Here is a 14,528-nt window from a genome sequence, read left to right as displayed (position 1 = left end):
AGGCCGAGCCCCCGGTGCCGGCGGACGCGGTGCTGCGCTGGCTGCGGGCGGAGGGCGCGGACCCCGCGGCCCCGGCCCAGGAGCTGCTGGGCTTGGCCTGGCGGCTGCTCCGGAGAGCGGAGACACGGCTGGGAGAGCTGGAACGGCGGCGGGAGCAGGACATGAGAGACGTAAGGGGCCCTGCTGGAGCCGTCCTGGGATGGGAGCGGGCTGGGGAAGGGGCTGGAGCACCAGGGATGAGGGAGCTGGGGGGGCTCAGCCTGGAGAAAAGAAGGCTCGGGGGGACCTTTCACTCTCTGCAGCTCCCTGACAGGAGGGGGAGCCGGAGGGGGCGTTGGGCTCTGCTCCTGGGGAAAAAGGGGCAGGATGAGAGGAAGTGGCCTCGCGTTGTGCCGAGGGAGGTTCAGGTTGGGTGAGAAAATTCCTTCATGGAATCTCAGGTTGGATGAGAAAATTCCTTCATGGAATCTCAGGTTGGATGAGAAAATTCCTCCATGGAAAGGGCAGTCAGGCACTGGCACAGGTGCCCAGGGCAGTGATGGAGTCCCCATCCCTGGAGGTGTTCAGGGGGTGTGTGGTCACCAGCCGTGGCCCATCCCTCTGGTGAGTGCAGAGAGGGGAACGGAGCTGGGGAAGGGGCTGGAGTACAAGAAATGTCTCAGGGAGCTGGGACGGCTCAGCCTGGAGCACAGGAGGCTCGAGGGGAACCTTCGCACTCTCTACAACTCCCTGAGAGGAGGGTGGAGCTGGGGGGGTGTTGGGCTCTGCTCCCAGGGAACAAGGGACAGGAGGAGAGGAAATGGCCTCCAGCTGTGCCAGGGGAGGGTCAGGTTGGACATCAGGAGGAATTTCTTCATGGAAAGGGTGGTCAGGCATTGGAAGGGGCTGCCCAGGTGGAGTCCCCATCCCTGGAGGTGCCCAAGGAAGGACTGGGTGTGGCACTCAGTGCCCAGATGGGGATCGGGCACAGATTGGACTCCATGATTTTGGAGGTCTTTTCCAACCTGAGTGATCCTCTGACCCCCTCTGGGTTTAACCCACCCAGTCCCACATCCCCTCTGTGCAGCAGCATGTCCAGGGGTGTCACAGCCACTCTGCTGCCCTGGGAAACTCAGGGCATCCCCACTACGTCCCCATTCCTCATGTAGGGGCATCAAAAAGCAGGTGGTGAGCCCAGCATCTCCCACAGAGCCGTGGCTCAGAGCCCCCCCATCCCAGCACCCCCACACCTCACCCCCTCCCAGTCCAGGTTTTCCCATCCCAGCTGTTCAAAGGTGCAGCGTCCCACCAATACTTGGGCTTATCCTTCAAATACAAAGGTGGCAGAGCTCTTTGTGCCCCTTGGGGAGGCTCTGGCAGCCACAGGGATAGGGCTGTTTTCCCTGTTCTGGGTGGAAAGGGCTGTTTTCCCTGTTCCAGGTGGAAAGCTACGTGGGCCACGTGCGTGCCCTGACGGAGGAGCGGGATGCCATCGCCTCGGAGCACGAGAGGGAGAACGAACAGCTCAGGTTGGAGCTGGCACGGCTGCAGCTGCTCCAGGGTAATGATCCCTCCTCCCCACGGCCCAGGGAATGCCCTGGCAGGTGTTAAACCTTCCTGGAGAGCAGAGCAGCCTTTCTGGGGAATTCTCAGGGAGCTCTCAGGGAGTCCTCAGGGGCGTCTCAGTGGTTTGCTCTTTGGGAGGTTGCTAAAAGTGTTAATGAGCTGTTAGAGCCGATTTTTAATTGATTTAGAGGTCCTTGCCTGCTTTCACTGCCTTTATTCAGGGAATTTGGCACTTTCTCTGTGTGGCTCCATTGTTGCCTCTTCCAGAGGCTGTTTGAAGGCCAGAACTGATGGTGCTGTTTGCTTTCCAACACTGATTTATTTATCTGTCATTGACTCCTCACTCCCACCCAGGCAGTGAATTTGCCTTTGGCTTTGGTTTACACAAACTCCCCATTTTTTAAAGCAACTGTGAGGGACAGTGTCATGTGCTGGGGATTCACAACTTGTGTGTGTTTATTGTCACAGAATCCCAGGATGGTTTGGGTTGGAAGGGACCTTAAAGCCCATCCAGTTCCACTCCCTGCTGTGGCAGGGACACCTTCCACTACCCCAGGTTGCTTGGAGCCCCTTAGAACTCCACTATTTTAGGTGCAGTAATTTTGTTTAAAGGAATTATTTCATTTATTTTGCTTCAAATAATTTATTTTCAAACTCTGAGGTCACTTCCAGTAATGGCAAATGTTTTTTTGGGGGGGGTTTAAATCTTGATTTTCTTCATTCTTTTGTTGTGCTTTGAGTGCCTTTGTTACATCAACTCCTTTCATGGGATGTATTGTCCTGGCCCTAAGGTAAAATTGGGGGTGATGGCACAGCTTCTTTGTGATATAGGCTTTGTTTTGGGCAGCAAATTCAGGAGTTTTGGGCAAACTGATTGTGGTTTTGAGCATCTTTTGGGTTTTCAAGGAGCACATGTGACAGAGGGACTTTCCAAAGATGGGTTGGCCTAAAATTCTGGTTCCTCTGGGCACCTCAAGTGGTGGTTTGTGGTGAAAATGCTGGTTACAAGGGGTTGAAATGATTAATGAGTTTTTGGGAGCGTCGCTGTGGCAGGAAACTCTGTTCCTGGTTCTTCTCTCGCTGCCCACGAGGTGGCAGGAGAAGGACGGGCCTTCCCCGAAGCTGAAATGCAGTGATTCCCTCCCGGTCTTGGACTTCTTCCACTTCTGAGGGATTCCTGTGGCTGTTGAGCAATGGTTAAGCCTGGAATGGAAGCCGAGATCCGTGTCCGTGCATCTTGATTTTAATTGTGGTCGTGTTGTTCCCGGGGGGTTTTGTGGATTCAATGCCATGGGGTTTTTCTGGAGGGGTTTTGGGATATCACTGGCAGATTGTGGGTTTTAAGGCTTGCCTGTACCTCAGTGCTGGCATTAGTGATGTGTGGAGATAATTCAGGGATCTGGGCAGTGGAGAAGGCCCTGCTCCCCCAGGCTGTCCCCTGCAGGGAGGGGGGGCAGCCCTGAGGTGTTTGTGGAGTGTTTTATTGAGTCTTTTATTGAGTTTTTTTGGGTTTTTGCTTTGCAGGTTTGTTCAGCTGGAGAAGAGGAGGCTGAGGGGAGACTCCTCGGGGTCTGCAGCTCCTCCTGAGGGGCAGCTCCGATCTCTGCTCTTTGTGCCCAGGGACAGGACCCAGGGAATGGCTGGAGCTGTGCCAGGGAGGTTTAGGATGGATATTAGGAAAAGGTTCTTCCCCCAGAGGGTGGTTGGCACTGCCCAGGCTCCCCGGGGCAGTGTCACGACCCCAAGGCTGCCAGAGCTCCAGGAGGGTTTGGACAACACTCTCAGGGACAGGGTGGGATTGTTGGGGTTGTCTGGGATTTGAACTGGATGATCCCTGGGGGTCCCTTCCAGCTCAGGACATTCTCTGATTCCATGATTCTGGCTCAGCCACTTCACAGAAAAATCCCCCTGGCCATCTCTGGCATGGAGCAGATGGATGTGCTTGTGCTGTGCCACATTCCCAAAGGATTCTCTCGGGCTGCTCTGCTGCTGAGTCCTGTCTGTATCCCTGTGCCCATTCCCCCAGCCTCTGCTTTTCATCAGAGATCACAGAATCATGGAATTGTTAAGGTTGGAAAAGCCCTCTGAGATCAAGTCCAACCATTCCCCCAGCACTGCCAAGGTCAGCCCTGAACTGTGTCCCCAAGTGCCACATCCACAGGTTTTCTGAACACTTCCAGGGATGGGGACTCCACCACTGCCCTGGGCAGCCTGTGCCAGTGCCTGACCACCCTTTCTGTGAAGGAATTTTCCCAGATATCCAACCTGACCCTCCCCTGGCACAGCTTGAGGCCGTTTCCTCCTGTCCCTTTGTTCCCTGGGAGCAGAGCCTGCCCCCCCCCCCCGGCTCCCCCCTCCTGTCAGGGGTTGCAGAGCCAGAAGGTCCCCCCTGAGCCTCCTTTTCTCCAGGCTGAGCCCCCCCAGCTCCCTCAGCTGCTCCTCCTCACACTTGTGCTCCGGGTCTTGCTCCCCCTCTTGTTTTTGGGGACAGCTGGGTGTCTGCAGTAGGGACAGGATGATCCTGCAGATCAGGATGGACAAGGGTCTTGTGGAAAGGCAGACCCAGGTCTGCTGGGACTGTTAAAAATGTGGGTGAGGCAAGAGGAGAGGGTGGTGGTTGGGAGCTTTTGGGAGAATTGGAAGGAGAACCTGAAAGGGCAGTTGGGAAGAGTGGCTGGTTCAAGATTGTGGTACAAAGGAGGGGCCTGAGCTGGGAATGGTGTGAGGGGCAGGATCTGTCCTGCTCTGCCTTGTCCTCACAGCTGGAGCTGGGAGGTGAGAAGGGAGGGGCAAAGACTCAGGTAAAGGCTGGAGACCTTGATCTGGGATCACTTGGAGCAACTTGATCTGTTGTTTCATAGAATGGAATCACAGACTGGGTTGGGTTTGAGGGACCTTAAAGCCCTCCAGTCCCACCCCTGCCATGGGCAGGGACACTTTCCCACTACCCCAGGTTGCTCCAAGCCCTGTCCAACCTGGCCTTGGACGCTTCCAGGGATTAAGGGGGAGCCACAGCTTCTCTGGGCAACCTGTGCCAGGGCCAAACCACCTTCACTCCTTCCCAATATCCCATCTAAATTTCCCCTCTTTTAATTTAAAACCATTCCCCCTTGTTCTGTCCCTCCATCCCTTGTCCCAAGTCCCTCTCCAGCTCTCCTGGAGCCCCTTCAGGCTCTGAGGATCATTAATGCCCATCACTGACCCCGAGTAGCTTCTGATGACACAAATCCCTGCTCACAGATTTACTCTGTGCCTGGCACAGGTTCCTGCTGGAGCAGCCAGGGCTGGTTTCTGCTGGGCCATGGAGCTGAGTTTCTGCTGGGCCATGGAGCTGAGCTTCACCTCGTGGATCTTCTGCCCAGAGTGACATTTTTCCTCCCCTCCAGGTGGTTCCTGATTCGATGGCTCTCGTTGGACACTCCGGGGTGTTGTTGGAGGGCAGGTCAATGGCACATGTGCTGTGGTGCCAAAAGTCTTCCTGAAAAACAACTGGAAGCACCACACTGAGGGGAGCTGCCTCCATTTGTTTCAAAAGTGGAATAAAAAGAATAAATAGTTGTGGTCTGAGCTTGTTTGTTGTAGCAGCTGGAACAGCTGGACTGGTGAAACACACCCAGCAGGGACAGGGCAGGTCTGTGCTGAGGTGAGGACACCACTGAGCTGCTGCTTCTGAGAGTCCTTCCTGGGGTAGAAAATACAAATATAAAACTTGCTTCCAAACAAGCAAGGACAGGAGGGTGGCAGTGGGAAGCCAGCAGTGCTCTGGTGGAACAGTGCCTGGGGGAGCTGTTGGCTCTTCCCAGACCTGCTGGGTCGGGGAGGGAAGGGGTTTGTGAGAAATCAGTGGGTCTGACAAGCAGGTGACCTGTGCTGGGCATGGCAGACCATTCTCATCCTCACAAATCCTTTTCCCTCCTCAACCTGTGGAAAATATCTGGGATCTGAGGCTGTACCAGTAAACATTACTTGGCAGGGTATGAGGGAAGCACTGGCAGGGGAAGGTGTCAGTTCTGTAGGGGGTCCCATTCCTGGCCATAAATGGGAGCAGTTTCCCCTTCATTGTCGCTGGGATTTGGCAAAACTCTGGGAGCAAACTGAAGGCAGGTTGGGGACTGTTTCCTGGGATCCATGGGCTCTTCCTGGTGCACATGCTCGGAGCAAGTCCAGTTATTTTGCTGCTGCCCAAAGCCCTGTTTGCTGGTGGGCCCTGTTTGACCCCCTATTGACTGAGCTGTGCTCTGGGACCCCAGGGGACCGCAGGGTGTTTTCCATCCACAGGGCTGGAACAGTGGAGTGGAAACATGGCATTGATTGATTGGAGCCTCGGGATGTGGTTAAATCAGTGCAGGGAAGGGAGGGCCAGGCTTGTCCACAGCTCTCTGTGTTCTGGGGGAGAGGAATATTTGCTCTGCTGGACAGCAGTTGTCCAACTCCAGCTTCCTGAGTGAAAAAGTGGGAATATCCCTCCTTCTTCCTTACAACTCCCTGCACTCCCATCCTGCAGCACTCAGAAACCTTTATCACCTTGTTTGGGGCAGAAATTTGGATTTGTTTTAATATGAATTACACAGGGAGGGTTGGAAAAGCCCTTCCCCGGCTCCACAAGCTGCTGGATCTGGTGCAGGAGTTACTGCCCTGACCACTCCAGAGACCAAAGTTTCCTCATTTTCTCCTGGCAGGTAAATTCCAGCCACAAAAAAGGGGGAATCTTTTTAGCACCTGTTTGTTTCACAACCACAGCAGTGCCTGGCCATAGACTGACTTCTGCAAGTGCTGCTGTCACAAATCTGCCATTGAATCTGGAAGTTTTTCCCAGTGCAGGGTGTTCCTGGCTATAATTTTGGGATAAATGGTGAAGGATTGGCACTTTAATTCTTAAAGATACTTAGATCTGCCTCTCTCTTTGGGAAAATAGTGATGCTCTCTAGGAGTGATCCAGTGTTTTGTGTCTCTTGCTGAAGAAAATGTCTGCTTCTCTCCAAGAGGTCTTGGGTATCTGAAGGTTGGAATTGATGATCTTTGAGGTCTTTTCCTTACTGATTCCATGGTTCCCTCGTGTTTAACCTGTTTAGTTTCCACCACTCTGGGTTAACGGTGTGAGGATAAACCAGGCTGGGAGGAGAAGGTGGTTGTGGAAACTCCTCCCTGGAAAACCAGGCAGGAGAACTCCAAGTAGGTGTAGCAGGTCCTATGACTTGGCAGGCAGGGAAGGGGATGGATGAGCAGAAACCTTGGGAGAGAGGGAATAGGGCTGAGATAACAGGGAAGAACAAGGAGTGGGAAGCAGGAGAGACTTGAGGAGCTGTTGGGCTCCAGGAGAAACAGGAGCTGCTGCACTGGGGAATTAGAGGATCCGGGAAGCAGATCTGCAGGAAATCATGCCCTGATTGCTCCTCTGCTCACCCCAAGCCTTGCCTTGCCTTGCAGAAGCCCAGCTGAAGGAGGTGGAGGAGCTGCTGCAGCAGGAAGGGCTGTCCCAGATCGCTCACAGCGCTGCCAGCGAACAGGTGGCCTATTTGCTGGTGGAGAGGACAGCACTGCTGGGGAAACTGGGACTGCTCCACAGCACCACAGAGGGCATCCAGGTACCTCCTGCTCAGCTGCTCGGGCTGGGAAGGGAATGTCTTTGGGATATTTCTGCAATTACAACTGTTTCTCCTGTCTCTGGGTCCTCAGTGGAGTCTCAGTGGTGAAGTACCTGAAGGAGCTACGGGAAAGGTGGAGAGAGACTATTTACAGGAGCAGACAGTGCCAGGACAAGGAGAATGGCTTCAAACTGCCAGAGAGTAGCTTTAGATGGGATATTGGGAAGAAATCCTTCCCTGGGAGGGTGGGGAGGCCCTGGCACAGGGTGCCCAGAGAAGCTGTGGCTGCCCCATCCCTGGATGTGTCCCAGACCAGGTTGGACAGGGCCTGGAGCAACCTGGGCTGGTGGAAGGTGTCCCTGCCCATGGCAGGGGGTGGGACTGGATGGGCTTTAAGATCCCTTCCAACCCAAACCAGTCTGGAATTCTTTGATTCTAGATTTCTTAGTTTCCACCCTTGGACATTGGCATTTGATTTGCTCCCACGTCTGCACAGCTCTCAGGGACAGGGTGGGATTGTTGGGGTGTCTGTGCAGGGCCAGGAGTTGGACTGGAGGATACTTGGGGGTCCCTTCTATGATTTTAAGGCCACCAATTCCCACCTACTCCTGACTGTGGCTATTTCATGGAGAATTCTGGAATTCTGTGAACTACTGTTTGTCTCTGAGTGACCAAGAAATGAGGAAGGAGCTGGAACAGGGGGAAAGCAGGGAGAGGGGGAAAGACCTCAGAGAGGGGTCAGGGCTTGGCCTTCTGCTTTTGTGCCTTCCAGTTTCTTCCTGTGGACAGGAATGGAATCCCACAACAGTTTGGGTTTGGAGGAGAGAGGGACACCCCCCACTGGACCTCACCTTGAACACTTTTAGGGAATTTTTATAAGCCTAATGCTCCTTGTTTTCCACCAAACACAAATTCTCCCCAGTTCTGACACTGGGCACCATTTCTGTGGTTTTAAACCAGGTGAAGGACACTTTGGGAGATCTGTTTTCCCGGAAAACAGTCTCCCTGAGACTGCTTATCCCCGCCAGATGATGTCATTGCTGTCCATCCCTGTGAACCAGAAACTGTGGATTAAGCACCCCATTGTTCAGGGGAGCATCACTCTTGTTTCACAGAGTCATTAGAGTCCCAGCAGTGTTACAGGTTAATGGGTTAATTGCTCCTCTTACCCTGTTTGCGGGAATGTGTGGCCTTGCTTGTTCCCAGCTGACCTGTCCCACTCTTGGGATGAAGGGCCATCCCTGTCCTGTCTGGTACAGGGATGAATTCAGCTTTTAGCCAGACTGACCAAGCAGAACTGATTGTTTTGATGTGTCACCACTAAGGCAGAAAGAGGGGTCCAAACCTGCAGTTTGTGTGGTCGGCTCTGGCAGATCCACGGGGAAATATTCTGGGGTCATGGTGTGTGGGAGCTCAGGAACATCTCCAGGAGTGCAAAATATGGGTGACACCAACCTGCTGAGCCTCAGGAACCCTCAGTGCTGGTTCATGGGGGGAGCAGGAAGGGGTTTGTAAATGGCTCAAAAGACAGGGGACGGCCTGAAGGATGGGTTTGGGGTTCTCATGGATGGAAAGCTGGACAGGAGCCCACAGTGTGTGTTTGCACCCCAAAGGCCAATTAAATTTGGACTCTATCCCCCTGCCCCCCTTGAGTGAGACCCCCCTGCAGAGCTGCCTCCAGCTTTGGGGGCCCAGCACAGGAAGGATGTGGAACTGTTGGAGTGAATCCAGAGGAGGCCACGGAGCTGCTCCAAGGGCTGCAGCCCCTCTGCTCTGGAGCCAGACTGGGAGAGCTGGGGGGGCTCAAATGGAGAAGGGAAACTCCAGGGAGACCTGAGAGCCTCTTCCTGGGCCTGAAGGGACTCCGGGAGAGCTGGAGAGGGACTGGGGACAAGGGATGGAGGGACAGGACACAGGGAATGGCTTCCCACTGCCAGAGGGCAGGGTTAGATGGGATATTAAGAAGGAATTCTTGGCTATGAGGGTGGTCAGGCCCTGGCACAGGTTGCCCAGAGAAGCTGTGGCTGCCCCTGGATCCCTGGAAGTGTCCAAGGCCAGGTTGGACAGGGCTTGGAGCAACCTGGGCTAGTGGAAGGTGTCCCTGCCCATGGCAGGGGGTGGCACTGGATGGGGTTTAAGGTCCCTTCCATCCCAAACCATTCCATGATCCTGTCTCCCAGTGTTACTCTGATAAAGGGAGTCAGTCACACTCTGTGCCAACACTCTCTGGGCAAAGCTGAGCCCTCTGGCTCTGAAAGGCAGATCCAGGATATCAGAGGTTTTAAAAAAAAGCAGTGAACCCACAGAGCTCCCAGTACTCACTGGGACAACTGGGGTATTTTCCCAAGGATTTGGAATAACTCTGGTTGAAACATTCCCTTCAAATATAAGGCATGATGGCAACACCCCTCTAGTCAAGGCATGTTGAAGGTGAAAATGCCCCTCAGTGGTGCCAAGGGGCACATGGCAGGGCCAAGAGACACATGGCCATGCTCTGCCTGGTGCTGCTGTGCATTCAAATCTCCTGTGCAAGGCTGGCTCTGGTCACACTCACCAGGCACTGGGAGCTGGACTGCCCCAGCTGCTTCCTGAGGGACAGTGAGAAAGGAAATACATTTTCTTGCTGGTGGCACAGCTCATGGTTGAGATTTCATAGACTCAAAAGTTTGGAAAAGCCCTCTGAAATCATCAGGTCCAGCCATTAACCCAGCACTGCCACATTCACCACTGAGCTGTGTCCCCAAGTGCCACACCCACATATTTTCTGAGCACTTCCAGGGATGGTGGCCACCACTGCCCTGGGTGCCTGTGCCAGTGCCTGACCACCCTTTCTGTGAAGGAATTTCCCCTAATATCCAATCTAAACCTGCCCTGGCACAACTTGAGGCCATTCCCTCTCCTCCTGTCCCTTGTTCCCTGGGAGCAGAGCCCGACCCCCCTTGGCTCCCCCCTCCTGTCAGGGGGTTGCAGAGCCAGAAGGTCCCCCCTGAGCCTCCTTTTCTCCAGCTGAGCCCCCCCAGCTCATCCTCATCAGACTTGTGATCCCCCCCCTATTTCAGGTCTCTTCTTGAGCACACTGGGAGGGTTTTAATTGGTTTTAGAATGAAAACCCACAGCCTGAACAGTTCCAGAGCCTCCTCCTCAGGCTGTGCAGCCCCACCAGCCTCTGCAGGAGTGAGTCCCCTCTGCTGGGAGCCAGGGAACACTCAGAGCTTTGGGTCAGGGCTGCCTTGTGGGCATCACCTGCCTTTGGTGTGTCCCAGAAGTGGCACTGGAGGTGAGGGGACCGGTGTCAGAGAGGGTGACAAACAGCTTTGCCTCAGTCCCATCTCCTCATTTCCAGGGGAACATTAACCCTTGTGCTTCAGTTCTGCAGGAAAGAGTTGGAGAGGGAACCTGCAGGAGCTGTGGGATATCTGGATGATGTTCCCCAGAGGCTGATGGGGGCCCAGGAAGAGCTCCAGGGGATGACAGAGGAGTTGGATGCAGCGAGCAAGGAGCAGAGAGCAGCAGGTAAAGCCACTCCTAATTCCTGGTTGTTCTCAGCCCAGCCCACTCAGGGTAAGGTCACCTCCCCACCCCTGGGGAGAGGGGGGGCAGCCTCTCCTGTGTCCTCCCTGCTTGGAATGTGGGAAAATCAGGTGTTAGCCTGCTCCTTAGGAGATGGGAATGCAATAATTAACAGTTACAAATCCATTCATTCTGAGCCTGGGGCTCTGTGATCCGTGAGAACCAGATCTGGACTGAACTCCTCTCCCTGGCTCCTCCACAGGGAGAAATTCCTGCCCTAGGAGGGGATGGAGAGGGAATGAGGACTTGGTACAGGAACAGAGTAGCTGAAATACCATGTGCACAGGTTTTGCTGGAGCCCTCATCCCGGGCTTCTCCACATGCACTTTGGGAATGTTGCCTCTCTGGGAGCCCTTGGCAAGAGCAGCAGTGATGAAGTGACTACTTAGATTGTGTCCCTTCACCTCATTTCTGAAATAACTGTTGCTGACTAGCACTTATTTATTTTTAGTATTTTTGTATAAATACTGAAATATTTATATATACTGAAATACTGTGGAAGGGAACAGTTTCCTGGAGGGAGATGTGGTAAAGGTGCTCTCAGAGTGGTCCAGGTGCTTTGCTGGACACAGGGGTATGGCTGCTATTTTTGGGGGGGGGTTCCTTGCATTGTCCCTGTCATGTGAAAGGTGGGAGTTCAGATTTTTGCTCATTTTCTTTTTGTTGGGGTGGAGTTGGAGTGGCTCTAGTCCTAAAGACTTTTTTATTTCTGATGGGTGTACCCAGTGGGAGGGGGTTTGGCACCTGAGGAGGGGCTTGGATGTGGTTGTGGCTTTGGCAGCAGAACATCCTGATTGTCCCTTGTCAGCCACAGTCTCAGTCCTCAATGTTCTCCCATTCTGCTGGGATTAGGATGGAGGAGGCCACATGGTCTCCACCTGGTCCCACCCTCCCTTCTGTTCCTCTGAGCAGATGTTTATGGTTGTCCTGAGGAGCATCTCAACCTCTGTCCATCCAGGGAGTTGCAGATACTTTTTCCCTTAAATTCTGAATCCTCTCTGGGTTTAACTTTATCCATCATCTCACAGTCCCTGAACCTGTGGTGCAGAATTCCAGTGGGGAGCAGCAAACTGGGGTGAGCTGCCACATCCCAGCCCCACGTGAGACCAGGTCACTCCAGGAGACTCCGGGTTCAGGTTTAGGGGAGAGTGGCAGGTCCTGGTGCTGTGTGTGAGGACCTGGACCTCACCCCAGGAGCTTCCAGGACCTGGCAGCTCCTCCCCAGCCTCCAAGCCCATCACACCCAGCCCTTTAACGCCAGGCAGGGCTGTGCTGGGTGTGTGGATTGATCCACGTGTCCCCAGGGAGGGGGTGAGCCTGCAGTGGCAGCTCCAGCACCCGGAGCACGGAGCAGCTCCAGCCTGGGACCCTCAGGGACCGTTCCCTGCACATTCCCTGAGCTCTGTGGTCTCCTGGAGTGTCAGATGAATACCAGGCCTTGCCAACTGTGAGTAAGGGTTTGATGCTTCATGTCTGTGGGGTTTTGAGTGTGACATCTCAGGGGTGTCTCTGCTTCTCCTCCTGACAAATTCAGAGCCGATCGCTCTGTAAATAAATTTATTTGCTGAGAAAAACCCTCAAAGAAATCACTGATCTTTGCTGAAACACCTTTACTAAAACAAGGTATTTTGCTTCAGGGATAACTTGTTTGTGTTAGAGGGAATGGATGTGGTTGTTTGGGGCCAATTTGAGCCCAGTTAGTGGGGTTTTGGGGGTTTGGAATGTGTTTAATAAAGAGTATAAAGGATGTTGGAGGGTTTGGGGCTCAGAAGCAGAACTGGGCTGCCTTTATTGTCCTTGTAGGATCAGCCCTGAAAGCAGCTGGAGAGAAAGGAATGGGAAAAGAGGGACAATTTAGGGTGTTTGTAAGTGGAGAACAGCTAGAATTTTATCAGCAAGGCTCTTCAGTAAAATACTCAGGTGTCTTTTCAGTACAATATTCACTTTGGTGGAAATTGAGGGTTGGAACGAGGAGATTTTCAAGATCTTCTTTCAACCCAACCAATTCTGTGATTCTGTGAAGAGGTTATTTGCCTTTTATTTTCTTTATTTTATATATTTTATTTTATTATTTTATTTTATTTTATTTTATTTTATTTATTTTATTTTGTTTTGTTTTATTTTGTTTTATTTTATTTTATTTTATTTTATTTTATTTTATTTTATTTTATTTTATTTTATTTTATTTTATTTTATTTTATTTTATTTTATTTTATTTTATTTTATTTTATTTTATTTTAAATTGCACAGCTGAAATTCCTTTATCAGAATCCTGGTTCGAATCAGGGGATTGGGATTGTGGGTTATGTTTTTATTTTTCTCAAATTGGGACCAAACAAGGAGAGATGTTTTGATTTTGACCTGAATAAAAATCAACGTGGAGCTGAAATTTCCTGTGGCCGCCCCTTAAGCTGTAAAGGGAAAAACTCTTCCTTCCCTTTTCTGGGAAGAAAACTGTCTCCTCTCTGGTTTTTGGGACACAATTCCATCCATGTGCTCCTCATCCCAACACCTTTCCCTGTTTTTTGCACTGGGAATACTGGGAGTGTGCATTAATGGTGTTGTGATTGCACTGGTTTATTGATTCAGCCTTGAAGGGCTGCTGTGCAGCCACAGCTTTCCTGTCCCGGCCATTCCATAAATATTAATGCCTGGAAAACATGGATACAGTAACTGGCTGTGCTCCCTCTTGGAGCAGAGAGGCATTTTGCGGTGAAAATAAGGAATTTTTGGGTTGTTTGGGTTTTCCAGAACTTTCCTTGCTGTCTGTGAATCCCACGCTGAGGATGGGAGGGGAGGGATTCTCCATGATCCAGAGGCAAACTGGAATCCCTGGGATAACTGTGGATTGGAGGGGACACAGCACTGCTGCTGAACCTGGATCTCCCAGAAACTGGAGATCCACTGTGGGAGGGAGAGGATGGTGTTCTGTGGGGTGTGTTCCATGGGAATGGTGTTCTGTGGGGTGTGTTCCATGGGGATGGTGTTCCATGGGAATGTGTTCCATGGGTTGTGTTCCATGGGGTGTGTTCCATGAGGTTGTGTTCCATGGGGATGTGTTCCATGGGGTGTGTTCCATGAGAATGGTGTTCCATGAGGTTGTGTTCCATGGGGATGTGTTCCATGGGGATGTGTTCCATGAGAATGGTGTTCCATGAGGTTGTGTTCCATGGGGTGTGTTCCATGGGGATGTGTTCCATGGGGATGTGTTCCATGGGGTGTGTTCCATGAGAATGGTGTTCCATGAGAATGGTGTTCCATGGGGTGTGTTCCATGGGAATGTGTTCCATGAGGTTGTGTTCCATGGGAATGTGTTCCATGGGAATGGGTTCCATGGGAATGGGTTCCATGGGGATGTGTTCCATGGGGATGTGTTCCATGGGGATGTGTTCCGTGGGGATGGTGTTCCATGAGGTTGTGTTCCATGGGGATGGTGTTCCATGGGGATGGTGTTCCATGAGGATTGTGTCCCTTGGGGATTGTGTTCCATTGGGATGTGTCCCATGTGGATGCGTTCCACAGAGAGGTGTTCCATGAGGATGGTGTTCCACAAGGATGGTGTTCCATGAGAGTGGTGTTCCATGGTGATAGTGTTCCATGAGGTTGTGTTCCGTGGTGATAGTGTTCCATGGTGATAGTGTTCCACGGGGATGTGTTCCACAGGGATGTGTTCCACGAGGTTGTGTTCCATGGGGATGTGTTCCATGGTGATAGTGTTCCATGGGGTGTGTTCCATAGGATGTGTTCCATGAGGTTGTGTTCCATGGAAATGGTGTTCCATGGGGTGTGTTCCATGGGGATGGTGTTCCATGGGGTGTGTTCCATGGG

The 14,528-nt window shown here is 52.5% G+C and overlaps 1 protein-coding gene across 7 annotated transcripts in view; it reads left to right on the top strand.

Annotated features, from left to right (window-relative positions):
- The window catches only part of CCDC30 (coiled-coil domain containing 30), a 44,620-nt gene that overhangs the window by 644 nt on the left and 29,448 nt on the right, over nucleotides 1–14,528 (top strand). For 6 of the 7 annotated variants that reach the window (XM_064678714.1, XM_064678717.1, XM_064678712.1 and 3 more), the window contains exons 2-5: nucleotides 3–170; nucleotides 1,420–1,540; nucleotides 6,973–7,130; nucleotides 10,499–10,643. In XM_064678714.1, coding sequence (XP_064534784.1) covers nucleotides 3–170; nucleotides 1,420–1,540; nucleotides 6,973–7,130; nucleotides 10,499–10,643 — 592 coding nt within the window. The remainder of the gene's footprint in view (nucleotides 1–2; nucleotides 171–1,419; nucleotides 1,541–6,972; nucleotides 7,131–10,498; nucleotides 10,644–14,528) is intronic. The other variant, XM_064678718.1, reaches the window with a different exon arrangement.

This window comes from Pseudopipra pipra, chromosome 22, assembly GCF_036250125.1.
Source record: "Pseudopipra pipra isolate bDixPip1 chromosome 22, bDixPip1.hap1, whole genome shotgun sequence".
Taxonomy (NCBI): domain Eukaryota; kingdom Metazoa; phylum Chordata; class Aves; order Passeriformes; family Pipridae; genus Pseudopipra; species Pseudopipra pipra.
This window is presented reverse-complemented; position numbering and strand designations above follow the sequence as displayed.